The sequence below is a fragment of the Aythya fuligula genome, chromosome 1, assembly GCF_009819795.1.
Source record: "Aythya fuligula isolate bAytFul2 chromosome 1, bAytFul2.pri, whole genome shotgun sequence".
NCBI classification, from domain to species: Eukaryota; Metazoa; Chordata; class Aves; order Anseriformes; family Anatidae; genus Aythya; species Aythya fuligula.
This window is the reverse complement of record NC_045559.1, coordinates 12,789,173-12,816,382: the sequence shown is the minus strand read 5'-3', so window position 1 is coordinate 12,816,382 and position 27,210 is coordinate 12,789,173. Positions and strand designations below refer to the sequence as shown.

The 27,210-nt window shown below is 45.1% G+C and overlaps 2 protein-coding genes across 7 annotated transcripts in view; one reads left to right on the top strand and one right to left on the bottom strand.

The window, feature by feature from the left end:
- Positions 1 to 426: 426 nt before the first annotated feature.
- Positions 427 to 5,984, bottom strand: TMEM60 (transmembrane protein 60). 2 transcript variants are annotated; one of them, XR_004253964.1, is made up of 4 exons: positions 5,926 to 5,984; positions 1,789 to 2,369; positions 1,539 to 1,650; positions 427 to 770 (listed from the first exon to the last, which is right to left on the bottom strand). XR_004253964.1 is itself a non-coding variant. In XM_032198365.1 (2 exons), the coding sequence occupies exon 2, from the start codon at positions 2,324 to 2,326 to the stop codon at positions 1,922 to 1,924; it is 405 nt and encodes a 134-aa protein (XP_032054256.1). In that variant the 5' UTR covers positions 2,327 to 2,369; positions 5,926 to 5,984; the 3' UTR covers positions 1,782 to 1,921. The 2 variants fall into 2 exon arrangements, 1 of the variants encoding a protein (XP_032054256.1); XM_032198365.1 differs by lacking the exons at positions 427 to 770; positions 1,539 to 1,650 and having other exon boundaries at positions 1,782 to 2,369.
- Positions 5,985 to 6,392: 408 nt separating this feature from the next.
- The window catches only part of PHTF2 (putative homeodomain transcription factor 2), a 69,476-nt gene continuing 48,658 nt past the window's right edge, over positions 6,393 to 27,210 (top strand). For 2 of the 5 annotated variants that reach the window (XM_032180894.1, XM_032180934.1), the window contains exons 1-2: positions 6,393 to 6,540; positions 18,179 to 18,255. In XM_032180894.1, the coding sequence (XP_032036785.1) occupies positions 18,211 to 18,255 (45 nt within the window). In that variant the 5' untranslated portion in view covers positions 6,393 to 6,540; positions 18,179 to 18,210. The other 3 variants (XM_032180924.1, XM_032180915.1, XM_032180905.1) reach the window with 3 other exon arrangements.

Genomic DNA, 27,210 nt, shown 5'->3' with positions numbered 1-27,210 from the left:
CCCAGTGAACACTTCACAAGTGCAGCTTGCCAGCCGCAGGACGTACTGTGGAGGAGGGCTGGGTTTGGTGTACAGACCAAGGATATTCTCTATGCCCCACATCTAATGTAAGTGCACAGCTGTGTGTTTACATATGCTTTTCTCTCATTTCCTATAGCTACCAGGCCCAAGACCTTGCACCGGGGTGAATGCCCTTCCTCCTCCCCAGTACCCCCAGCTGATCCTACTCCCAGGTGCTGTTTTAGCTTGAAGTTAACAAAGATGACACAGGAAGCCTGTTCTTCAGTGGGCGAGCATCGATCCCAAACACATAGCAACTACTGAAGGTTTCTCAGAGCTAAGCAGTGCCCAGATCTGCCTCCCACAAAGAAACGTTGCTACTAAAGACTGAAAGTGATTTTTTTTTCTATTCTTCTATTTGAAGGGAAGAATTCATTTTATCTCCCTGTAAATTGTGATGCTTGTAAACTGGAGCTGAGCACACAGATTTGCTTAGCAGAAGTTGGTGTTGATTTTATTGTAGGTACTTTGCGACTTTTTACAGCTCTTTTAACAGCTAAGGATTAGAGGTTTTTTGTTTTTTTTGTCATCCCTTGGTTTCCCTATTAGCGAGGCAGGACAGACAATCACACTGCAGCAGCCTCAAGTTAGGTCCTTTCTAAAAACCCTTTGGTACCTTAATGAAGATCCCTTACCTTAGTCTGGAACAGGCTTTCCTTAAAGTCGCTTCAGTGGTCTCTGACAGCTGCTTCCTATGTTTTTATGTCTGTCTGCATGATTAAAGAGTAAGCAAAAAATCTATAGTCAAGAACCTTTCCTTTTTAAAGGACAGCTCCAGCTGAGTGCAGCTAATTAAAATTTTATGAATGAGACGCCTTGATCTAGTCAGTTCCTGTTACCATCGGCAGTTTTTCCCTGGCTCTTTGCGTTACACACAGGAAATGTAAATGAATCCCTATTTTCAGCAGGCGTGTTCATTATGCCCTAGATGTTAGAAGTTGTTATCCTGGCTCCCAGGAGAGCACTTGCAGCCCCCAAACAGGCTTTTTGTTCCAGCTCTTCCCAAAAATTCCCTTTGTTGCACTTGTTACTTGATCAAGTACATATGCTCCAAAAAGCCAAGGCTTTACCTCCAGGGCTTTAATACACTACAGCACTAAAGCCCATCTTTCTTGTTACAGCACCACTTCTGCTGGCACGAACACGTTACAGGACCCACCCAGCAGCTTCAGTCTCTTAGAGAAGTGACAACTTTTCACTTGGAAAGTCAATCATAATCACTGTGGTCCCCTTTTTTCCCTCTGAATATAAAATTGCTGGCAAGGTTCAATTATATTTTCCCTAGGTAAAAGTACTGTTTGTCTATGTGGCAGCAGTTTAAAAAAAAAAACAACAAACAACCTTCTGCACTGGAAGAGGATTTTCACCATCAAAAAGAAGATGCTGTGTCACTTTATACATTTTTTGCTCTTGGTGGTAGCTTTCAGTTGTTACTGATTCTTACAGCAAATTTAGCACATCATAGAAAGCAGCCTTACCTGGTTATTTCCTGATGACAGCACAAGTAAGAAAACAGGGTAATCCGTGTAAGGAAGCGCTACGTGCTGCCTGCTCTGGGCTGGAACAGCTGCGGTTCCTTTTGAGATCCACCTGCATGTGAAGAGGTTAAGTTTTATTCTGTGTAACAAAACCACCTTATTAGAACACCTAATGTTGAACAAATACTTTTATTTACAAGAGCATGTATGACCATTTTAAAATAAAATAAAAAAAAAGGAACAAGTCTACTTTTGGTCTCCAGCCTCGTTTAGATGAAGTCTCCAGAGCATTTCCTTATGTGCTGTTCTAGAGATCACATATGTGGCAGAGCTAATAATCCAGCAGTTCGGTACCAGTCTCAGGGTTGAGCACCCCATACAGCTTAGTCTCTTCGTACATAGAAGATATTATATCCAAGTTCGACCATCCCCCCGATAAGCAAGGCCCACAAGGGGATAAATACATAGGCTAGTTTCATCGTGGTGAATTGCTGCAGTTTAGCGCAGAGGGCAAGGCAGAAGGCTAACTTGAGCAGCATTGCGATGAGGTACCAGGCTTTTTTCTTGATGTTCTGCGAGCCGTTGCGAGGGTCAAAGCCAGACTTGCACCGGCCGGCCATTTTTACAATTAACATAACCAGGAGGATAGTATCAAATATCCAGACTGGAATGAAAATGAGGAACCAGTTCCACGGTGCTTTCTCATCCAACTTCAGCACCAGCATGATCAGGAAGAGCAATGTAAAAAGCCATGTCAGTAGTACTCTTTGCGCCAGGGACATTCTCATTTAAACAGCTTTGAGAGGAAGTCTTCCCGTGCTCAGCAACAACCTAAGAACACCAGAAAACAGGGGGGCAGGCATCAGAAGACGTCACAGGATCAACCATGAGGCATAATCTGTAAAGCTGGCCAATTTCTTGCCTTCTCACCCCTTCCACATTAGCTACATGCTCTGTGTCCTAGCATTTCTTTCTTAACTCCCATTCCCCTGTGCTGGTTCCACCCACCATCGATGTCGAGTGCCCCCAGGAAGCTGCAGAACCCCCCCACTCCGTTTAGAACACGTGATGCTTGGAACCCAAACTAGCTGTCAAACTCGTTTAGGGATTTTTGTGTTCTGAGAATTTGTGCAGATCTATTTTCCTCCATTACTCATAGTTAATACTTGAAAGCAAAGCTAGCACTTCCCTGTCCATAATAAACAATCACATTAATGTACAAGCCAGCTAACAAGCACAAGAAACAAACTATCTGAAAGACCCTAATGTCTACAGCTGAAGTGACCCGGTCTGAAATTGAGCCAGAAAGCACTACTAACTACTACCTACTATTCAACAGCAGCCTTAAAATACTAAAAATTCAAGGTAACATTTGCTTTTTGGGCAAGTATCTCAAGCACACAGACACCAACTGATTCTGCTTCAGCCCAATCAACTTAGTGGCTTGGTAGCACATTTAAATTTCAATGTAGTCATGACAGAAGAAAAACAGACACAAGTATCTATCTGCCATTACAGTCATAAAAGTTTTTATATGCCTAAATGAAAGACACTGACGATCGCGTCTGCCAGAAGGATTTTGCTACAAGCTTTAAGTACCAACTTTAACACAGGAAGAATTATGATCTTATTAATCGCTGCTACAAAGATGGGCAATTGCATGGCAGTGACACAGCGCTAAAACAGGTGCCTTCAACAACTATTTTAAACATTTGAGTTTTTTTTTTTTTTTTTTACAAGTTTGATAAAAATTAATTCTAGAACACCACTGCTATAGTTCCACTTCAGTAAGAACCTGAACTTTGACTGGTTCCAGAGGACAAAATATTTAGGTCACTTCAGAAGAGCAGCTTGCTTGCAGTGCCCGACTGTCACGGGCTGCCAGAAGGGCCGGACCAGCCCTGCCTCCTGCCTTCTCCATGGGGTTGTGAGCATCAGCAACCCCATATGATGATGCCTATTCAACTTCCTGAACAGGCAGAAAACTGTGAGCAGTGTTTTCTTTTTAACTTGATTAGGATTTTTTTCCCCAGATTAGCACATTGAACCTGGCTTGTACTCAAACATCAGAACCAGATGCCGGGAAGCGGCTGCTGCTGGCTCAGCTGGTTAGGAGGTGCCGCTGGGGGATAACAGATCTGTGCACCTCTAACACCACCCCATAGCTGCAACCTGCCTCTTGATACACAGCTCAACATCCTGACTGTTTTATTCAGGCTGGGTCTGAAGTGTGACCAGATTAGATTTCAAGCAAAGCAGTGGGATTTCTCTTATTGTAGAGATCCAGCCAAGCCTAAACTAACCAAAGCTGGGGTTGCTGTAAGCGCATCTCCCTCTGGCACCTAGGTGACCCCAACCCAGGCCAGTTCCTTGAACTGAACTAGAATAAAAAAGAAGTTTGGTATTTTTGTAGTTTACTTTTCAGTGTCTCTGTCCCGCTTGGATTGCCACAAGGTCTGAGGAAAGGCAGTTACTGGAGAGGTGGAACCGAGACCCCATCCTTAGGGGAGGGGTGGGGCTGAGCAGTGACCTCTGCACAGGAGTTAACTGCTATTAAGCTGAAAGATTAGAAGGAAGTTTAGATAGCATTGCTCTTTTCTCGCCGTAGGAACACACCTAAACCAGCTGGCAGAGAGGATTACAGAACAATTACTATGACCCGCTTTAAGCATTTCCTGCACTTTGATAACATTTCCAGTATCCTGGAGTAAAAGTTTGTGGCTACAGTAAAGACAGAGGTGACCTGAATCTGTTTCAGCAATCCTTTCATCAAAATGTTCCAGAAAAAAGTTCTAGCAATCATTGCTACAGATAGTACATGAAGGAGAATCTCTCATTAGCAGACTGGAGAAAGGAGAAACCAAAGAAACAGGCTGGAAACTTGTGCCTGGAAGGAATTCAACACTCTCAGAAGTATCAGGTGATCGACACTCAAAGAAGGGGCTATCAGCTGTCTCTGGGGAAAAATGAAAGCTGCTGACAATGTATTAGATGGGGCTACTCAATTTGAAGGTTGCTCACATCATGAGAGGATTTTCAATTTTCTTAGTTGTTCAGAACGCTTTAACACAACTATAAAAAGCACAACTTTTAAACACAACTTTAAAAAGCACAGACAAAAACCTCAGCAGGGGATGTTATACTGCCTTTCACTGACCTAATCAGGAGACGTACCTGCGCAATGGGACAGGAACTGCAAGGCTCCATTTGATTTTACATTTTGAGGATGCAAACTCAAAAAATCCAAGGGTACTTTTGAGGTCTTATAGCGCTGTACCCCAAGTACAGGAAGCTAGAAAACTACAAACTGACAGCTGGGGATGCAGCTGGCGTAGTGATGAAGGTCTGATCACACAGAGCACTTGACCATGTTTTGCTGGCCAAGCAGAAGGGGATGTGCAGGCTACCAGCTGGAGGCAGCCATCCCAAGAAGATGTTCGCGTTGGGAGAAGGATGCAAATTTGGTACAAGCCTGAACCAGTTCTTCTGTGAAGAAGCAATGTCAAAGGCAGGGTGCAGAACTAAAAAAGCTGTCAGCTCCTTACAGGCCTCCTGTAATTAGCAGCAAGTGGAGTTTTATCAGTAATGAGGAGCACGGCCTCAGCACCGTTACCGACCTCGGCGGGATGCTCCAGATAACCAGAATGCCCCAGGAGCTAATTAGAGCCCCTTCAGAAGGGAAAAACAAAGCAGAGGAGCCAACCTAGTGCTCAGCCCTACCGTAACTGCTGATCGATGAGCTTAAATGTAAGCCTGGACTGCTGCTTGACTAACTTCAGGAGGGGGGAGCCCAATTACACAGCGCTGCAGGTTAATTACGGGACGCGCTGAGTAGTCTCAGGGGAACCGAACCCGGGAACGGCCCCAGGGTCCCTCACAGCCCTTCTGCTGCTCGGCTGGCCCCCATTTTCCCTCTTATTTCCCAATTTATCTTTTGTTTTCCACCCTATTTTCTCCCATCTCCCTCTTTCCCCCCCTACTTTCCCTTTACTTTCCCCTTTTTCCCCTCTATTATCCCCAATTTCCCTCCTTTTCCCCCTATTTTTCCCTACTTCTCCACTTTATCCATCTATTTTCCCCTTTTCCCTCTATTTTCCCCCACTTCCTCTCCTATTTTCCCCACGTTCCCTCTCTTCTCCCTCATCTCTGCCCTTATTTCCCCCAATTTCCCTCATTCTTCCCCCTATTTCCCCCCTACTTCCCTCCTCTTTTCCCCTTTTCCCCTCTTCTTCCCCCATATAACCCTCTATTTTCCCTCAGTTCCCCCGTACTTCCCCCATTTCCCCCCTATTTTTCACTATTTTCCCCTATTTCCCCCGTTTCCCGCCTCTCCCCTCAGGCCCCTCACAGAGCTCCCCCCCCGCCCCGGGGTCCCCCCGGCACCTACCGCAGGGGCAGGGCCCGTCACAGCCCGACCCGTCCCGTCCCGGCCGGGCCCCGCAGGCCGCACGCAGCTCCGCGCAGCGTCCCGCCCCGCCATTGGGCAGCGCGCACGCTCATCACGCCTCCCCGCGCTGTCATTGGACCGCTCGACATAGAGCCCTCCTTACGCCGCTCTGTTTGCGGACAGGCCCGTCACGGCGGCGCTGCCCTCTCGCGGTTGGCTGCACCTCTCCTTTCATCCCGCCTCCCTCCCTCCTCCTCACCTCCCATTCGTCCTTTCGCCTGCCTATCACCCCACAGCATCACGAACCGCCCATCAACCACAACCCCACCCACCCCCTTTTCTGATTGGACAGCACCGCCGCCACTCACTCCCCCCCGGAGTGGGCGGGGACTGCACGGCTGAGGTACCGCGGCCCCGCCCCCTCCGCGGCGCGCGCCTCGCTCCCCCCCCCGCCCCTCACAGTTGTTGCCTCCTCTCAGTCTCGCGCTCCCCGCGCTGCCGTTGGCGGAGCCGAGCGGACCCGAACCGGACCCGAGCGGTGCCGGACGGAGCCGAACGGAGCCGAGCGGACCCGAGTGGAGCCGAGCGGTGCCGAGGCGCGGCGCCGGGCAGGCGGTAAGCTCGGGACCCCCCTCCCCAAATCCCCTCAGCCTCAGGGGGGAGCCGCGGCCGCCTCCTTCCCCCGGGGGGACCGTGACGGGACCGGGATGGGATGGGGAAAGGGGCTGGTGAAGGGCCCGGCCCCGCGGCCCCTCAGTGGGGGCCCGCACGGCGGCGGTGGGTTGAGGCCCGCGGCCTCCCCCGGCCCGGCCCGGCCGTGAGGGGAGGGCGGGCTCAGCCCCCTCAGCCCCTCGCCCCCCTCAGCCCCTCAATTCTGGCCCCTCCATCCCAGCACCCCTCCCCTCGGCTGCCCTTCGGCTCCTTCCCTCTCCCCCCCCGCCCTTTTTATTACCCTTTTATTCCCCCCCCCACTCCTCGCCCCTCACGCCGTGCCCGCCTTTCCCTGGAAGCCCAACGCCCGGGCTGTGCCTCAACGTTTCCCTCCGTCGTGTTGTTTCCTAAGTTCTTCACTTGCTATTTATTTATTTATTATTTTTATTTTTTTTTCCTGTGAGAAACAAAGGCGAGAACGCTGGGGGGGATGGTTACAGGTAGCAGAGCCCTCCAGGTGTTGGCTGCTTTTGCCCTGCACACAGCTCGGGTGCATCAGGTGTAGCGACACTCAGAGCCCTCAGCCTTAAGCCCTGTGCTCGTCCCTCCATCCTTTACAGCCTTTACACACCGCTGGTCGCTCGAGAAGCCACGCCACCACCTCGTTTCGTTCCAAATCCGCCAGCGTCTTGCCCATCTGCGACATAATTAACCGAAGAAAGTAATTAATTGGAAAACCCGACTTGTTGCAAGGGCGTTAATTAAAGTTCTGACATTCTTCCCGATGAAACGGCCCCACAGCAAACGCAGCTCGTGCCGGGGTTTGGGTGCACCACGTCTCTAATAGGAATGGTGTGTGTCATCGGTAATTTGCCCACTTACATCTTCCTGTTGATGCTGATAAACAGCTGGCAGTATCTGTTTTATCAGGGAGAAGTGCAGTGCTTGAAATAACCTGTTAATCCTCGCCAGGCAGCCCCGGTGTCTCGGGCCGTGGTTAGGACGGTCGCTCGGTGGCAGGAGGACACGTTCCTGTCGTGTGCGGCTCGGTGCGAGGTTTATTTTGTTTTGCTGGGGTTGAAGGCTAAAAGCGTTTAGCGAGTAAAGCTCTGGGTTATAAATAGCTCTGTGGATTTGTCTATTTCTGGAGCTTGGAAGGTTTTAGCCATCTCCTTTGATTTGCCTCTTCCTTTGTGACTCCCTGGGAAGAATAATCCTTTTCTGAGAAGCCTTATTTTTGTTCTAGTAAGGTGTTTACGAGCTGATGTACGTACACACATCACACTTCTGTCACTTCTGATGTTTTTTTCTTCCCCCAGAGCTCTCCTGCACAGTATTCGCAAACAATTTTCATTTCTGCCAGCGAAGGTTGAGAGCAGCGCTTGGGAGCGGTGCGTTTAAGGTCCTGATCCCCTTTTAAAGAGGAACATTTATGCAGTTGGATTTTCTGTTGCTATGTTTTGGTGCCAACGTATGTTTGTGTTCTGGGTATAAATATTAGAAAGGGCAAAATAGACTCTGAGTCATCTGAAACAGAATTTGGAAACCTGCTTGGTTGAATCCAGTGTTTGCAATAGGATGTTTTTCCTCTCTCATTACGTGGAAGGAGACAGGCGAGTAAGCCGCCAGTCGGTCAGTTCTCCCGGAGCAGTTGGCTCATCTCGCCCTGGCGGTCGGCCCAGCTGCCCCCACGGCTGCCCAAATAGCCGTGTGGGTTCTGGGAGAGCTTCGGAGCGGGACACAGGCTCTTGCTGTGCTTTGAGGAGCGTGTGGATGAGGTGAAGAGGCTTTGGTGGCTGTGTGGGAGCAGGTTGGTGGCCGCAGTGGCTCCTGGAGCTGAGCAGTGCTGTTCCCGTTGTAGCTGGCAGGGGTCACTGGAAAGCAGTGGACATCGGTTCTGTCCCAGGTCTCCCCAGGTGTGTATGCTCTCTTCCTGTGCCTTTTCTAAGATTGTGTCTTACTCCTTGTAGTAGAAATGTGAAAGAACTAGCAGTATCATCTATTTTCCTTTTCTCAGGTTTCTCATGAGTGAGCGTGATGACGTTCACAGGTGGTTTGGGGTCTTTGAGGGAGTTGTGTCTGTAACAAACAGCATGCTCTGCAGATTCATGACCCAACAGTTTACGTGCATTTTTGGCTGGGCTTTTCTAAGGGCACAAGACCCCCACAACTACTTTCCTTGTTGGTCTTCTGCTGTTTGAATGACTCCTTTAGTCCGTCAGATGGCACCACCAAATTTCAGGGCAACTGAAAGACATTAAGTGCCTGCAGAGTGACAAGTTTTTATGAAACTCTTGGCAAGTGTTGACCCAAAGTAACATTCTCACCAGGAGACAGAGGTTATGTGGTGCTTCAGGACCTAAGTGGCTCCTGGTTGCATGCCGAGCTGGGCAGCAGGTGGGGTGGGGCTGCTGGGATGCTTCTTAGCAGCAACAGCCACAGATCGGTCACTGCTTCTGCCCACAGAACAGTGCAGGCCTGCTTATTTCTTCTTATTATTATTTTTTAAATGTTATTTTCTGTTTTATGAAGGAAGCAAAGCTCTTGGGATACCTGTGCTGCAGTGCTGCTCGTCCTGCCTGTCCAAAGACAGCTGACCACCACTAACTCTGCAATAGTGGTCAAAAAGGAGAGGCTTTGGAAGTGTTCAGTGTCACGTTTCCTTCTTTCAGTTTGTTGTGCTGCTGCTTGTAAAGGTCTGTGGAAGCGGGTGCAGGGGAAACAGTTAACTACGTGAAGAAATTAACCTCAGATTTGTGAAAGCAACACAAAAAGCATAATAAATTGCCTATAAGGGAATCCTAGTTGCAATCCCTAGTTATAATGAAGGTTATAATGCATTGCTATGTCGTGCTGGGGAATGTTTTACATGTAAACAGAATAATTTAGGTTGAAAGGGGTCTCTGGAAGTCACGTACTGTGTCCAAACTTGGAAGCAGGGCCAGCTGCAAAGTTGGAGCAACCAGGTGTGCATATATACAGACAGCCATGATGTTTTCAAGAAATCTGGAAATGTAGATTCATTTATTTTTAGTCGAGGGAAGGGTGTCAGAGAGTTCATAGAACTGTTCTCTCATTTCTTAATTTAAGTGTGCCACGGGGGTTTCCTGAAATTCACTGTCACTGGGACCGCTGTTTAAGCGAGAGATGTGCTGTTGCAGCTTTATTCTCGTCTCACTTGGCGTGGTCGTGGTAGACACGTTCCCGTGGGTCGGGATGACACGCTGCCTGGACTGACTCCAAGCGTTGGGCTGAACTTCTGTTTCTGCAAATAAATTTGTTGTTCTTAACAATAAAATTGCCAGGTGGGAGAAGAAATGAAAACCGTACAGCATCAGAGACGAAGTCAGGCGTGCCTTGTGCTTTGGGAGCTGGCCGGCGCCGGATGCTTTTTGGGGTTAGGTGCTTGGCAGATGCCAGCCCTAAGACAGATGAACAGTGCTTGGCAGTCAGCTGTCTTAAGGCACAGCTTGGTTTGGTTTGGTTGTTGCTCGTGCTCTTCCCTTGGCATTTGCAGCTGGCTGCTGTGGGGTCGTGTTGGGACCAACACTTGTATGGCCAAGTTGACCTTGGTGATCTCTCAGGGTGTTGTGTCCCAGGCTGTGAAACTCAAGGTTCCTTCAGCCGTGTGTGTTATTTTTTCCTCAGCGTTGTTTTGTGCTTAAATAACTGCTTTCTGCTTGAATCTGAGTAAAACCCTTGGCTTCAGTGACTTCCTGTGGCAGCGGATTTGACAGCCTGATTGTGTTGCAACATAAAATTTCTCTGTTAAAAGTTTGGCTTTGCTTTACTTCCAGCTCAGACTCAAGTTCCCTGAATTATCAGAAGCTGTTATTTTCTTTACTCTATTTTCCTTTGTATTTATCAAGGTCTTACTTAATCTGTAAGTCCTTATTTTTCCGTTCATATGTGCCTGTCTCAACAGGGGACTTTTAAAAGTGTTCAGTAACTCGTAGCCCTTCTCAGAGTCTCCCCTTCCCTCCCCCCAGTATTTTAGTATTCTTCCTCAAATAAAATACGTGCACCTCAAATAAAATACGTGCATTTCTGGTCAGGTTGCTCAGCTGGTTGCCAGCAGCACCCCAGTATTGTCCTTGCCTTTCCTCATCTCTTCAGGTGTTTGTGCTCTTCGGACTGCAGTGTGTTGAATGGAAGAGCTCGCAGAGCCACCTCATCTCCTTCCCAGATCTGAGATTCCTGATTTTAGGGTCTTGTGTGGTGCAGGTAGTCCACTTCTCACCTGTCTTACAGATCAAATGTGCACTGTTGATATGAAATTCTGTTCTGATACTGCCTATTCATTGGTAAAGTTGATCTCTCTTAAGCTTTGCTAACGTAAGATGAATTGGCATTTGGAAATGTTACTTCTTCGGTTCTCCTTTTCTTCTCCAATGCATGAGAGATTTGTGAGCATTGCTGGGCCTGTTTACAGCAGCTCGAGGTTAGCAATCATAGGCCAAGCTCCCTCAATTTAAGGACCTGGTGCTTCATTAAAGTGCTTCATTAAAGGTCTAGGTAGGGGCAGGAGTGTAGGGCGACAGCCTGAGTTTGTCCCGGTTAACTTTGCTCAGAAAAGGTGATCCCTACATGGGAAGGGTGTGGGTGGAGACCTGTCTCGGGGTATTTTGAATGGCTTCAACACCCCCTGGGCCCCGCTGACCTCCTCTGTTGGCTCCAGGAGCACCCTGAGCGTCTTCAACAAGCGCTTCCTCCTGCTGGAGGCTCCCCTGCCAGAGCTCGGGCAGCCAGAGGAACGTGGGGCATCCCCAGCTAACGTCAGCCGTCAGCACCTGCTGCAGCAGCGTGATGGATGTCTTGGCGTGCCGGTCCCACAGAGGTCTCGTGGTTGGATTTTGTGTGAAGCTGGAGGTCCTGCGGTGCTCTCGTCCTGCTGCTTTACCTGGAAACCTCAAGGAGCGAGCTGCTGGGGCATGCAGGGCAGGACGCTGCCTCCTTGCTTCTGTTGCTGCTGCACAGTCTGACACGAGTGAGTTAGGGGAGCATTGAGACTAGGAGGACTCGGTGTGAGTGTGGTTTTACTCGGCCTGGGTGCTGCTGTTAATCCTCATTATCCAAGCAGCCCATGGCAGTGAAGAACGTTGACCTCAAAATCGTGTTCAGTTTCCTGGCTGCTTTTTAAGCCGCGGCAGCGGTCGCTTTTCACACACAGCAGGCTATTCACAAGTCCTGGCCGCCCTTCCAAAGGCTCTTTGAAAGCCTGCGTCTGCTTTATCGCCTGCTGTGGTTTATCAGCAAGTTTGACATGTTCAAAAATGCTGATAGACAAAGACGTGAGCTTCCTTTGCAGAAAGGGCCCTGATTACCCCTATCAGATAGGCTTTCAGGCAGGCTGCTGTTCCATTTTTAATGATGGTTCTGAGGAGTGTGCCAGATACACGTGTAGGGCTTGTTATTCAGAAGTCCCTTGCTTCGAGCACTCAGATACTTCTTAAAAAATAGAGTCTCAGCGTTTGCTACTGTATTGCTCTAGAAGGGTGGCTGCTCTGAGGGACTGCTGCGTCTGACAGCTCAGCCACTGGGTGCCTGAGCTGCTTCAGAAACTTGCCAGCTTGCTATTTGGAGAGCATGATGTCAAATCGCCCATTCAGGAGCGGTTTCTGACTTCCTGACTGTGCTCCTCGAGAAGCCGCAGCTCTGCCTTGCATTGCCTGGTGACAGCTAAACACAGCTCGCTGAAGAGCAGCAGATATTTCCAGTGAGTAAGGTTTCTCGCAGGAAATCACCGGGATACTTGGAACCACGAGGAGGAGAGCGGCAGCACTGCATTTGATTTCAAGGTGGCCGCTGTATATTGGATTTTTTTTCAGCATTTCTTTTGGGGATTTCTCCTTGTAAGACTGCAAATGTAGGGTATAACAGGATAACAGGGTATATACATGTATATCCTATGTCTGTATGCAGTATTCACTACAAACCCAGGAATTAAAAAGAGCAGAACTTGCCATCAGCTGTATGCTGTTTAATTACTTTTTTAAAGATGTGACATTTTTAGAAGTGCCTTGTAGATCTAGGATGCTGACAGCAATTACTGCGTTTGGATTGACAGCAATTCTGTAACTAGCATCTCTTATAAGAGGCAAAATTACCTTGATTTTAATCCCCTTTACAGGCCTGAATTTTCTCCCCTTATTAAACAGCAGAGCGTGATTGAATATTGGGAACATTTTGCTATTGAATATGCACTGTGCCAGGCTCAGAAGCAAGTTCTGGGAGGTGTAGGTCCTGACTGCTCAGTGCAGAGCCCTTCTCCAGCACTTTTGTGAATGAGGTAGCTATGAAATCATGCCATGGCATTTCAAAGGGAGCCCTGAAAAGAAAGCAGTTATGTAACAGAATGAGGAAACTTGCACAGACCTTGACGCTGAGGCAGAGATCCCAGAAATGGCTGCAGGAGCCGCTGCAACTGCACACGATGTTCTTTTCCCACAACCTGAAATAAATCTCAGGAACCCCGATGCTCAACACTTTGCTACTATTTCCCAGACAGTTGTGTAATTCACTGGCAACACAGTTTTTCCCAGGGAGACGGTCATTCCCTGCGCTGTTCTCTTGTTAGTTTGCCCTTCAGATGTCGGAGCTGTTAGTTGTGGAAGTGGTGATGGCTACGTCCAGCCTCCTTTCTATCCAGATTTGTTGTTGTTGCTGGCCTGATAAAATCCTCCAGAAACGAAGCTTCCCAAATGAATATCTCAGGATGTTCGATGCTTTTATTTTTTTCTTTTCCCTTTTTTTTCCATTTTAAATTTAGACAGAGTGAAGAACAGGGCTTGAGAATTCAGCCCGTGAACAATCTCTGAAGAATGCCAGTATCCAAATTTAGCAGGCTTGGTGTTCTTTCTGGAAAGCAAGTATGTTAATTCCTTTTTATTTACAAGCTACCACGCTGTTCCTTTGGGAACCCAAGTATGTTAATTCCTTTCTGTTTGTAAACTATCCTGCAAGGCAGCGACTTGGGGGGCCTCGGCTGGCACAGCAGCAAGAGTATTTTCCTGCTGGCCGCTAGATAAAGTCCTTAGGTTAGCAGTATCTGATTTTTTTTTTTTATTTTTTTTTTTTCCTTCTTCCTCGTCCCTTTGTCTGATCCAGGTTTTGTTAAGGTTAGTTGAAAGCAACGTGGTAACACTTCCTCCAAAAGGTGTGACAAGTTTCTCATTTGCTTCCGTGCCATTTGCAATTCTGAAATGCTGTTTTGAGGAGAGCGCCACGTAGATGAAGTGCTTGAACAGAACACTGAGAGCATTATATGGCGTTTGATGTTCCTTTTAGAAAGGGAAGTGTGGGTTTAATGATTTATTTGTAATGCACATGAAAAGAAAGTGTCATTTGAAACACTGCTTCAGGGATTTAAGCCTCTTGATAGCAGCACAGCCCCCAGGATCTGAGTGCAGGAAGGACGACTCCTGGCGAGTGGCAGCGGTGTGTCTGCTGTATGCTGGTGTCTGCTGGGTTCTTCTCTCATGACTTAAGTTTTCAGTCAGTAGTGGATGAATAATGTCACTAGGGCTGCTGTTCACTGGGCTTCTTAACTTCAAATATCACAAAATGACAACAGCCTGATGATAATGTTAGCTTCTCAGCATGAGCTGAGAGGGACCTGCACGTTTTGACTCAACGGTTGGATGGTGTCCTGACTGTTCAGGTTAGCACTGTTGTAAAGGAAGGAGGCTCCTTGAAACACTTGGTGGTTCACAGTGTTACATGCAGGAAAAACAACTATTTGCCAGTGATGCCTTGCCCATGTTGTATTTTTAATGATGTTCTTTTGCTCGTTGACACTGCTTAATCTTGTGTAGTCTTCCAGAATTTGTAAGTCATTGTTTTGGCCTTTGTTAGTCTGAGGACCACAGCTTTATTCTGAACTTCCCTCAGACTTCAGATAGATTTTGTTTGCTGTAGGCTGTCATTTAGAAAGGTTTGCATTTATGTCTGGCCTTGGACTCCAGAACATTTTGGATATGAGTAAAGTTTTAAAATATACTTATTTTGAATTTATTTAAGTGTATAGTGTAGTATCTAATCCCGTCTTAAATATTGTGTGCTGCTTGGCTGAGCATTTAAATAGCTGAAGACATCTAAATATGCGTTTTAGTAGCTTTTGAAGAAATTGCTCACTTGATTGCAAGGTGTAGCGTGTACTTATTTAAAGTGGAATGTAATTATGCTGTGAAATGGAAAAGAAACAGCTAAGAAACATCTGAATAAGGATCAACAAAGCAAGGTAGTCACCTGTTTTTAGTTTTAAGCAAGTAGGAATTTCATCAAAGGCTATTGCTTGTTATTCATAATATTAACAGTGAGTTTAATGGAATTGTAAGGAATGGCTGGGTTAAATGTTGCAGAGATGTTGGGATCAAGCTGTGATACCTGTGTGTTCCCTCTTATCTCTGAAGTTGGCAGTATCCTTAATGCTGCTCTGAAGTCTCCAACCAGTTAAGATGAAGCTAATCTTGCTGCAGTGGCTCTGCACAAGATGTGCAAAAGCTGTTCCTTGCCCCAGGGCGTGCATTTGCCATACAATGTGAAACAAACGGGGTAGGTGTTGGGAGGTTGGGTGGAGAGCGAGGCAGAAGAATAGCAGTGCTCTGGTGGGGCTGCAGATGTGTATCAGCTGCTTGGCTTTGCTCATTCTGCCCATTTGGTATGGATGAGCCTCAGAGCCCAGCCTGCAGGGTCTGCCTTCAGGATTGATGCCATACAGACTGTCAGCTGAATAAAATAGCAATTCACAAGGAATGTGCGGAGTCCTGAAATGGTCTCCGTCTCCTGTGTGTGCGGTGAGCTGTGGGCAGATGCGCAGAGTCAGAGCTGGGGCAGCAGCTTAAACGCCTTCAATTGTTGCCATCAGTTTCTCATCCAGATAAGTTACCTTCAGGCCAAACGGATCAAACTCATTATGTTGTCTTGAAAATACGAAAAAAGAGACAAATCCCAGCCTCGTCAAGCAGAAACAGCGTCTGGAAATAATTGAATGCATTTTGTCATCTTTTGTTTCAGCGCTGCATCAGAAAGCGTCGTGTATCTCCTGAGGAAGGATGTGATATTTCCTGGTAGAGGCTTTTTTACTTAGCACGCCAGTCGCTGTGAGGCTCGTGAGAGACATCAGTCCTATGATCTTGTGATATCTTCTTGGCAACTGTGTGCTGTGGAGTTCAATAGTGCGTTAAATAATGCTACACTGGGCTGCGTGAGGGGCTTAATGGAGAGTTCTTTAAAAATATGAAAACCGTGTAATCTAAGTAACAGGTTTGTTGAAAGGAATCAAATAAAACAAGTATAATAAAGTAGTTTTATTACGGTTTTGTGATGTAACTGTTTCTTGAGGCAAAGGGGTTTTGGGGGAGCTGGAGAGCTGCTGCAAAAAAAGGGTTGCTGCCTTGAAAATGCCTTGGCTGCTCTCAGCCATATTTGCTGCAGCTGGAAGTGTGGGATGCAGCAGGCAGTGCTGGTTTCCTGAGCACTCACTGACTTGTAGAGGGGAAGATGAAGTTAATGTATCTCTTGAGGTAAAGCTTCCTGTGCAAGCTAAACGGTTCTTTCAATTGCTGCTGATAATGAGATTCTACAACCGTTTTCTTCGCCTGTAATTACAGTGGTAGGAAGCAGGTTATGTTGGATGTGGGAGGGCAGGTTGCTGTAGGAGAAACGAGAAGGAATTAAAGATCCTCCAAGTCACTGAGTTCACAAGGGAGGGGAAGGCGAGGGCAGCAGGTGAGATCAAAATCTGTATGGGATTCTTCATCTGTAGGTTCTTCCACGAGCAGTGGGGTGGCCTTTGTGGGAGCTGTGCACAGGTTGGTCACGTTATGTGCAGCAGTTACAGGTGTCTGAGGGCTTTGCTTTGAATCTGTAGTCCAGTGTAGTCAATTATTTTTATATTGAAGTTCACCTGAATGCTTGCAAACGAGGAAAGGAATCCTATTTTAACCTTTGTATGGGTGAGATAGAAGGGTAAGCGGTCTGCAGTATGCCAGGTTAGGCTCTGGTTTTAGTGACAGAAATATTTTTATCTTCATAGTGCCAATAAATTCTTAATCCCTGATGGTTGCTCTTAGTTAACCTGCTACTATTGTCAGAAGCAGGTGGCTCAGAAACCCGCTTGCAGGTCTTGACACAAGTCGTGGTGTCCAGCTTTAGCTGACTTGCTGCGGCTTGCATGGTGGTATGACCTCGGGGAAAATCACACGCTTCTCTTTGCTCATTTGCACCACGAGTCACTGTGCTGAGAATTCTGAAATAAATAAGAGGCTCTCTAAGCTCTGTCAGAGATGTTTCTTTTTATTGGGGTGTAATCTTCAAAAATTTATGAAGGATTTTGGAGTTCTGCTGTTAAGAATCTTAACGATGGTACCTTTGGGGTATTTGGTTTCTTTAAAAAAAGCTTTGTGAAAGACAGAAACGTACTGCGTTATGTTTCTTAGAGGTTGCCAGGAGCAAGTATAAAATCAATCTATTTGTTGCAGGTCCGTTCTGCAGTGTTTATAGTACGTATTCCAACTCAAAATACAGTCTCTCTTAAAGTAACACACTGTAAAGTAAGAGAACATCCACACGAGTCAGGGAGGACTGAATAAACTGGCTTCAGTGCAGAACCGAGTCTTCCCAAGGGTCTCCACCCCTTTCCAAGACATGCTTGGAAGGCTGGGAGCATTGATGGGGCTTTTGTAGATGGAGCATTACCTGTGGTGTTCATGCAGACAGCTGTATAGGTAGTCTCATTGCTCCTTTTTCTTTCTTTCCCCATAACTTTAATCTCTCCCTGTAAAAATTGCCTACAAATTTAACAATTGCTGTTTCCTTTTCCTGAAGAAATGCAAAGTGCAATACTACTGTTGACGTTGTATGATGCGATCAGAAGCATCTTTATGTTTTTTGTTGAGAGGGTGAGATCTTACAAGAATTCTTGTTGCGTAGTTTGGGGGCTACACTACCACTCCTCCTCCTCCTCTTCCTCATCCCCCTGTTCTGTATCAAACCGAAATGCTGTTTGATAGCACTGGCATTAGTTTCAATGTTTTAAAAAAACCCTTCTGCTCGTTACCAATAAACAAAAATACCACTCTTGTTTTCTTCTTTTGACTTTGCTTTAGGGTACCGTGTTTATTTTGCAACCAGCAGGGTTATTTTTATGATCAGCCCTGCCTTTTTCTCCGAAAAATACCTAATGGTGTGCATGAAATTTTCTGGCATTTTGTAACATGTTTATTTCTTGACTTCAGATTTTTTGTTGTGGTAATAACTACGGATTGCTTAACTGATCAGAAAAGAAGAGGGGAAGTGCTGCTTTTAATAAAACTCTGAGATTGTCCAGTGATAAGGAAGCTCAGTCTGTGTGCCACTTGTGCCATACTGGAGACGAACGACAAAACTGAGGCTTCTCTTATCCTGTAGCAGCAGATTCACAGCTGTGTTTTCTTAGAGGGAAGAAAAAACAACTAACTCTTACTAAAATAGAAATGAGGCAACGTGTAAAGTAATTGTAGCTGTTCAGCATGTTCTCCGTGTAATGGGAGTATCTTTACGTCGTGTATGTTGGCCTCCTTCTGGAAGGTGGAAGTAAAGTTTTGTCTTTTTCTGTTAACAGCCTAAAATGACTGTGTGAAGTCAGTGGAATAAATGGCGTCCAAAGTAACTGATGCTATAGTTTGGTACCAGAAAAAGGTAAGCTTTCTATTTGTTTTTATGGTGGCTTAATAACCCCCTAAAAGTTGGCTTATTGCATTTTGTGTGTGAAGTACACGTATAATAAATACAAAATCCTACTGCGTTGTTGGTCGGCGTTGTATGTGTGACAGTGACTAGGTTGAAGCTTTTCTTCCAGAAGTTAATAAATACCTAGTGACCATACCTTACGGAGTGGAAGAGTTTTTGGTCCATTTTGAAAACCCCTCACCTCCTTGGATACTTAAACTGTGGAAAAAAGGAAAGAAATTTTTCTTTCTTGGTATGACGTTAGTTGAGGTACTCGTGAGGAGAAAGCTGCCTCTGTAGCATGTAAAAGAATCACTGTATTAAAGTAGAGAGAAAGAATTACAACATTTTCTGCTAGTATCAAGGATCTGTGTAATCCAAAGCCAAGTGAGGTGGGTTAGAGCTCTTTAGAAGTCAATTAAAAAACAAAAACAAGTGAGGGAGCAGGAAAGAGGAAAAAAAAAAAAAAAAAAAAAAAAAAAGGTCTCATTTGGAGATACATAATCATGAGAAACTCTAATGGTGTATTTTTTTGGCTCATGTTTGTACATAGAATGTTGATGTCTCTTCCAGATTTATCATTTTGATGATTTCAAGTTACCATATTCTCTTGACATTCATATGCCAGTTAAGTCTTTTTAAAAAAGCTGAATTTTTTCCAAGTTTTGAGTTATGCTTCTGTATTAAGATAGAAATTTAAGGTGTGATGATTTTACAGCATTTTGCCTTGGCTCTCTGTGCTTTATTAAGCTATTTCCTTGGACCGCTAGCTCTCTTTTTGACAGTATGCATCATATCCTTAGAATAACGGCACTGGTCTTCGAAATAAAAATTTTGGTTGACTTCTATTTCAAACAACTATAACTTCTAGAAATCTAACAGTACAGATGTGCTTTCCTGAGGTCTTTTCAGCTGTGAATTAAAGGTGCAATTGGAAAAGCAGAAAAATGAATTCTGGTTGCTTAATTTGTACAGAATGCTTAACTAAATATTAAAAATTTGAGAATCATTAGAATTTAATGAGGATTGTTCTGTTTTTGTACAGTGTACTCTCTACTTTCCTCATTCAGGCTTCAGAAAAAGTATTTTTGCCTATATAATGAAGACTATGTAGGAAGGTTAAAGTACAGCCAGCCCCTCTGGCTTCTCACCAGTAGCTAGCATCTCTTTAATGGTCTGATGTAGACTTGTAGCTATGAACTTTTTAATTCTTACGTTAAAGAAGTCAAAAAGTGTATCGCTGAACTTCGAAACTTGGCAAAGTTTGGGAAGTGCTGTTGTGTGGCTTTCCTTCTCAGATTCACTTACCCTTTTCAATATGTACAGAGGTAGTTGGAAATCCTTTATAATATGCTGTGGGTTTTGTTTTGTTTTGTTTTTTACAAAGACTTGTAGGATGATTTTTAGGAATATTTAATCTAACAAAATTCAGTGCAGGTTCTCATGAAAGGGACAGGTGATGCTTATTACAAAAATCTTTAAGTAAGCAGTAAGCTGATTTTACCTGCTTCTATGTTCTCTCATAAATTTCATTCAATCAAACTGTTGCATGCAAAAGCACCGAGTTGTGTGCCTGAATGGCCAGGATCTCGTGTGCAATGCTAGAGATGCTGGCTATCAGATCCCCGTCATGTCTCTGAGGTTTTTGGGTTGGTGGTGACAAACTAGTCTTCAGACAGATCGTTTATGTGACTCAGCTTGATATATAAAGTGGTCATTTGATGCGAGCAAGAGTCTGAAGTCTCTGTAAATCTTAGGTGAAGTTCCTGCGTGGTGTCTGTTTTTTGTGGTTTGTTTGAAATGCACGTCTGTGGTCCTGTTGGACACACAGGAGAAGGAATGCCATATGTGATATGCTGCAGCTTTCCACCGTCCTGATTTTAGGAACGCAGGAGCTTCTGCTGATGAGTCACTGAGCTGCGAGCTTACAGAGAGCAGAGCAGGCCTTCTGGTCTTGATATAAACAACCCAGTCCTCATTCTTGCTGTTCCCAGGAGACTGCCTCTGACAGGATACCTCATTATCAGCACAGGTCATTCTTTTAACCCTTGTTCTCTTGTTTTTTTATCCATTGATTTCACACACGTGGTTCCACTTACTGCATTCATACCAACGTCAATATTTCCTCTACAAGTCTCTGCAGGTTTTTTCAGAGGTTTGCTCAGCCAGAAATTGCGAAGTGCCTTTATGGCAAGGAGTTGTGATGAGGTGACTACTGTTACTTCGTGAAAGACTGGGCTGTCTCCGGGTGAGAGAAGGTCTTGCATAGACCAGATGTCAGTGTTTTCCACGGTGTGATCAAAATTTAATTGCAACCTGCATGCAGTCAGGAGTCTGCTAAATGAGCAGGTCCCTGCTTTGCTGCTTTCAGAATGAGGGAGCGGGGTCTTATTTTCAGACAAATGTCCTTGCTTCAGAAATGTTGCATCTCATGCAAATGTTTGTACTAATTAGCTTGTTATTTCTGGGCCCAGTTCAGTGAAAGCTCCCCTGGGTCAGGCTGATAACTCCCAGAACTATTTAACTTTGCTGTGTGTGATCCTTTCCTGGGAGAATCAAGGAATTTTTGCCCATATATATTTTTTTCCCATCATTTACATGTCATAGTGTTTTTTTTTTCACCCCTATGGATCCACTGTTTGCACTTAAGATTTCAAAATAGGGAATAGGAAGAGCTGTGCTAGTGGCAAGTGGGTCCCAGGCATGTTTTTGTCCCTTCTGATATGTTCCTGTTAGGTGATTGCTTATGATGACAAAATCCTGAACTTGGTGAACTCTGAGCTCTCTCAGTTTTAAAATTTTACTTCATATTCGTCGAAGATTTTCCACTTAGCTTACTTTTTAAATTTGCTGATTCCCCATTACTGTAACTGAAATTGAAAGAAGGGAGGAATCAATACTTAGCTCATGCTAGCTGTAAAACGTTGCTTCTGGGCCAAGGGAGAGCCAGGGTTGCAGTACTATTGATCAAATTAGTATGTCTTGCCTATATGATAAAAAGTGGAAAATAAAGTATTATTTTTTTTTCAGATAAATGAGTAATGCAAAAATCCTAATAAAGAATATGAAGAATTTAGAATATTTGTAGTCAAACATAAAGAAGTAAAAATGTATTTGAGTAGGTAGAGACTTAATGAGACTTAGATGAAATATTGAACAGATCGTTTACTCCTTGTTTTGTTTTCAGTTTGGATACTACTTCACACTGTATTTTACACTTCTTTTTTTATTTCACACTTTCTATTTTTCCCATACTAAATTACAAAGGTCTGTTGTCTTCGCAAAAGTAAGGCGGTTTTATATTTCTGTAGAGGAAAGAGTAAAAGCAGCTGCACTCTTCCAACCCTACTTGCACGCAAGTTTTCCAGACAGCAAGCACAGAAGTAACTTTACTCATGTGAGTCATTCTATTGTCTGAAATTGAGCTTCTCACACGAGGATGATTTAGTTCTTTAATGGTTTGAAAGGTCAGACTTTTTATTACATAAACTTGTTTATTGCTGTTGCAATAGACGGAGTCTGCAATGGTCTTACAACAGTCTTGCAGACTGTAGTCTGCAGTTTTACAGTGCGTGGGAGCTCTTGATTACTGCCTTGTAAAAATACTTGGTTATTTTTAATTGGGCTGTAGGATTTGAGATCGTGTATGACACCAGTTTGTTATTTGAGACGTAGGACCACATGGACGTAGCTTTACTGCTTCCAGCGACAGCTCACGTTTCCCAGCTGGTACAAGTACTTTGAAATCTGGACAGATAAATCCTGCTGGATGCAGGCTGACTGGGAAGAAAGCGATATAAATTAAACCTCTGCTGTGTTCCTGTACGTACCGAGGAGCGCAGCGCTGAGATGTTCGTGCGTCTTGGTGAGGTCAGACAGGGTTTGCCAGCTCCTTTTGAGTACGTGTCTGCTGCACGGGTTCCTGCAACAAAATGGGTGTGGTGAGGGTGTCTGGAAAGGATCCTTGCTTTGATCCCTGGCTGTTCCAAGCAAGTATTCACATATGTGTACTTCGGTAATAAATATCCCTAGGATACTGCGTGCCTATCAGGATACTGACCTTGCTTCAGGTTTGTGATTGAATGTTATGGAGAAAATGGTCATGATGTTTCCTCGTGACCTGCTCTAAGGAACCTGCTTGGGCAGGGGGGTTGGACCCAATGATCTTTTGAGGTCCCTTCCAACCCCTACAGTTCTGTGCTTCTGTGATTCCTCAGGAAAAAAGTCTGGCCCCCAAGTATTTTAAAAGATTGTCAGTAGCTGATGCTGTACCTCTCTGGTCGTTCAGTTCCTTTCGTTAAATAAGTATTTGAAGTACTGCCTCAGTAACAGAACCTCATGTTAAAAGTAATAAAATCAATAATAATCTAAAATACCACTTGAAACTTAAACTCTTTACATTCATTTATTATAATACTTTTAAGGCTTACAGATAATTGTAGACGTGCAATTTCTGGTCTGGTTTCAAATTTGGTGAGTATATGTAGGGTAAAACCAGAAATCTACCCTTAACAGCTCTTTGATTCTCAGTGCTCACAGAAGACTCGCCACTAAAATGGGGAGCTGTACACAAATTTGTTAATCATGCTGCTGGAGAAAATTAAGATGTTTCTTCTCTGGGGGCTCTTTGTTGGTGAAGGCAGAGTAGAACTTAATGAGGCTGAATCCTGCATCTGATTGCATCTCGCTTAACTTTGCCAATGGAGCTTTGTGCTGCCCTAGGTGTCCTTCGGGTAATGCTGTTAAAGGGCACAATAAAACAAATTAGATGTTTTCTCTGTCATGGTTTTAAAGGGCAAAATTAGAGTTCTAATTGCATTAGGACCTGTAATATTTAGTGTTTTACAGCTCATTAGTTTAAGATTATGTTTGACAGCTTAATAAAGAAACAAACAAATTATATCATACCCTGAACCACCTGATTTCCTTCTTGGCACTGAATCCCTGTGATGCATTAGTGACCCTAGAGCTGAAAACAATTTTCGCCAGATGGTGTAGGTATATGGCTGTACTTCTGAGGACTTTGGATGTTGAAATTACATCAGCTCGAAAAGGTCAGCCTTGGAGTGCCAAAACTTGACAAGTACTGGAGCTGACTGTTTTTGAAAGTGATATCCCCTGGGCTCAGTGTTGGGGCCAGTTTTATTTAATATCTTTATCGAGGGCCTTGATGAGGGGAAGTTGGTGAGTTTGCAGATGACGCCAAACCCTCGGTGAGTTTGCAGAGGACACCAAGTTGGGCAGGAGTGTTGGTCTGCTTGAGGGTGGGAGGGCTCTGCAGAGGGATCTGGCTAGGCTGGGCTGATGGGCTATGTCCAAACACAAGCTAGCTAAATACTGGGTGCTGCCCTTGGAGCACAACGACCCCATATAGGATTATAGGGTTGTGGAAGAGTGGCTGGGAAGTTGCCTGTCAGAAAAGGACCTGGGGGTGTTGGTTGACAGCCAGCTGAACATGATCCAGCAGTGTGCTCAGGTGGCCAAGAAGGCCACCAGCATCCTGGCTTGTGTCAGGAATAGTGTAGCCAGCAGGACCAGAGGGGTGATTGTCCCCTTGTACGTGGCAGTGGTGAGATCACACCTCATGTACCGTGCTCAGCTTTGGGCCCTTCACTACACGAATATAATGCTCAAGGGTGTGCAGAGGTGAGCAATGAAGTTGGTGAAGGGCCAAGAAAACCAGACATCTGGGGAGCAGCTGAGGGGGCTGGGGCCATTGAGTCTGGAGAAAAGGAGGCTGAAGGGAGACCTCATTGCTCTCTACAACCACCTGAAAGGAGGCTGCAGTGAGGGTGTTGGTCTCTTTTCTTAGGTGACAAGTGATAGGACGTGAGGCAACAGCCTGAAGTTGTCTCAGAGGAGGTTTAGACTGAGGCTGAGGAAGAATTTCTTCACAGAGGGGGGGGGGGGTAGGCATTGAGCAGGCTGCCCAGGGAAGCGCAGTCACTTTCTGTGGTGGTTTTACCGTGCTGGGCAGCTAAACCCCACAACCGCTCTCTCACTCCCCCTCCTTTAGATGAGGAGGGGGAGAAGTAAAGCAAAGAACAACTGATGGGTTGAGATAAGGATAATTTAATTAAAGGGAAATAATAATAACAATTAAATAAAGACTACCATGAACTAAACAATTTAACTAAGGGGAAATAAAAAGGGAAAGGGGAGAAGGGAGGGGAAAAGGGAAAAATAAAAAGAAGGGAGGAAAACAAACAAACAAACAAACAAACAAAATGAAGGCTATGTGGAAGTGCAGAGGAAAGAAATTACTCTCTACTTCCCACAAATGAGCGATGATTGACCACGTCCTTGAAGCAAGGCCTCAACGCACGCAGCCGGTGTTCGAGAGGAGGACCAACGTTTCCTCAACGAGAGCCCACCCCTCCCCTCTTCTTCCTGTTTCCACCTTTTATTGCTGAGTGTGACACCACATGGTATGGAATATCCCTTTGATTGGTTTAGGTCAGCTGCCCTAGTGATGTTTCTCTCCTCACTTTTTGCCCACCCCCTAGGAGGGTTAGAGAAAGGCCCAATGCTGTGCCACTGCTGCTCAGCAGTAGGCACAACACTGGTGTGATAACACTGCTGTTCCAGCTACAAGTACAGAGTACGGCACTGTATGGGCTGCTGCCGGGAAAGTTCCAGCCAGACCCAGTACACCTTCCCTGGAGGTGTTGGAGGTGTGTGGATGTGGCATGAAGGGACATGGTTTAGTGGCAGACTTGGTGCTGTTAGGTGATGGTTGGCCTTGGTGATCTTAAGGGTCTTTTCCAACCTAAAGGACTATGTGATTATGAAAGCACTGAGAGGAAAAATACATATTTAGCAAAGTTGTCTTCTATGCAGCACTGAAATTGGGTACTGAAGTTGTCAGCTGACCAAAAAGTGGGGGTTTCTTCAGCCCCTTGTTTTAGTGAGGCAAATCTTGTTTGGGAGTCTCGTGCAGGGGATTCAGAATCACCCAAAACTACAATGTGGTTGTACAAAGCAGTCTCACATCTTGCCTGGCTGCTGGCTCCCATGCCTGCTTTGCTTTCCCACAGACATCCGTGCACTTCTCTGGCGAGTTTGGTCAGGGACCTAAACCAGTTAAAACTCAGACTGAAGGAGCTGAACCTGTCTGTGAGAGAGCGAGCTGCAAACCCCTCTGTTTGTAACAGCAATTCTCAAATTGTTCCGCTATGCCTCGTGAATCTATAATCTAGCATTTTCTTTTCTCTTCCTGAGAGAACTGAATTATCTTTCAACCACATACAAGAATGTGCTGGCACAAGGCAGGGGCGCTGTGGGAAGTGGAAATAATCAGGGGCGTAAGGGCAGTGCTGTTACAAAATCAGAGTGGCAGTGCTGGTGAAGCTGCTGGATTTTCAGTGGTCTTCAGGGAATGAAACTGAGCAACGAGGCTGTCAGAGTGGTTTTCTTTTCCCAGTTATTTCTCAAGGCTGTTTTGTTTTGTGCAAGTACATAATTGTAAGAAAAAATATCGACCTCTGTCCAGCTCAAGTGAGACACAGCACTTAGGATGCTATGTCCAGTTTTGGGCTGCCCAGTGCAAGAAAGGCATCTATACACTTTGGGAAGCTTGGTGGAGGGCCACCAAGATTGTCATGGGGCTTCTTGTCTTCAGAAGAGAGGGCAAAGGGGAGAGCACAGTGCTATTGCAACTGCCACCTTGGGTGGATGTGGAGAGGACGGAGCCAGGCTCTTCTCAGAGGTGTGCTGGGACTGTATGAGGGGTAATAAACACAAGTTGAATTGGGGGAAATTCTCATTAGGTGTAAAGAAAGAAAAATGTTTACCACGAGGGTTGCCAAGATGGAATCCCAGAGAGGCTGGAACTTGGGAGGTCTTCACATCTTCCTTGGGTGAGCTCCTGAGCAACCTGATGTAACTGGAGCTGTTCTGCGCGATGTCCTCCAGAGGTTCCAGCCTCTGTGGTTCTGCAATGCCTTCAGTCAGACAGCTGAAGATGAGTAACGTGACGATGAGGGGTTACACTGTGCTTTAGCAGCAGATGGAATCCCGTTCCGTTTGTGCTGCTGTTTTGTTTGTGCTCAGTAGGCATTTAAGCCACAGAAATGGGATCTAAAGCTACCTCTGGCATCCAGCGTATGTCACGAGGAAATGGCTTAGGCTAGCTGTTGGTCAGCCCTTCACTGCAGTTCCAGCTGCCAGCTGTTTCCAAATATTCTTACACATATAATTTTATTTAATTGTGAGATGAAAAAAGAAGGTTTCATGCTCTTAGTAGATAAGCCAAAATCAGTAAACCTCTACTGAGGACAATAAGTAAGGCTGGCTGATGTTAACAAGAATTAATTTATATTGACAGATGCAGAAAAAGCATTGGTACATACCTGATCAATGTTCTCTCCAAGAGAAATAATTACACTGCTGAACTACAGGATTATTGCCTTTGCTGCAATGTGGATCAGTTCATATAATAAAAAAATGGGGTTTAAAATAACTTTTAATAAATTTGTTCTGTGCTTTGAGAAAATAATAAAAAATATGATATTCATAAGTATATACTTCAACATGAACTAAATATGAGGCATTTTAGTTTTTTAATATGAATATTATGTGCATAGAAATGTATACATCAGTTAATATTAAAAACATTCTGATACAGAAGTTAATACAATTTTTGAAGAATGGTGACTGTAAAAAGTAATAAAAGTGCATTAGCCAATAAGTTAATCCTAAATATTTTACTAAGGTGTTAAAGACTTAATTTCCTTGGTAGACAGACCAAAGCAACTTTGTTCTTTTATTCTCCAATTTCTCTATCTCTTATCTTTTGGATTTGTAATAGTATTATAATGTTGTTTATCAAAAAGTGTAGAGGTTTTAAAGGACAAAGCTTTAGCATGCAGGTTTCATTCTGGGTAAATATTAAAGTTTTAAGATCCAGCAGGGAATGCTGTGTAT

Bases quoted from the DNA above. Each gene is read 5' to 3' on its own strand.
- TMEM60 (XM_032198365.1), bottom strand. From the start codon at position 2,326: ATGAGAATGTCCCTGGCGCAAAGAGTACTACTGACATGGCTTTTTACA.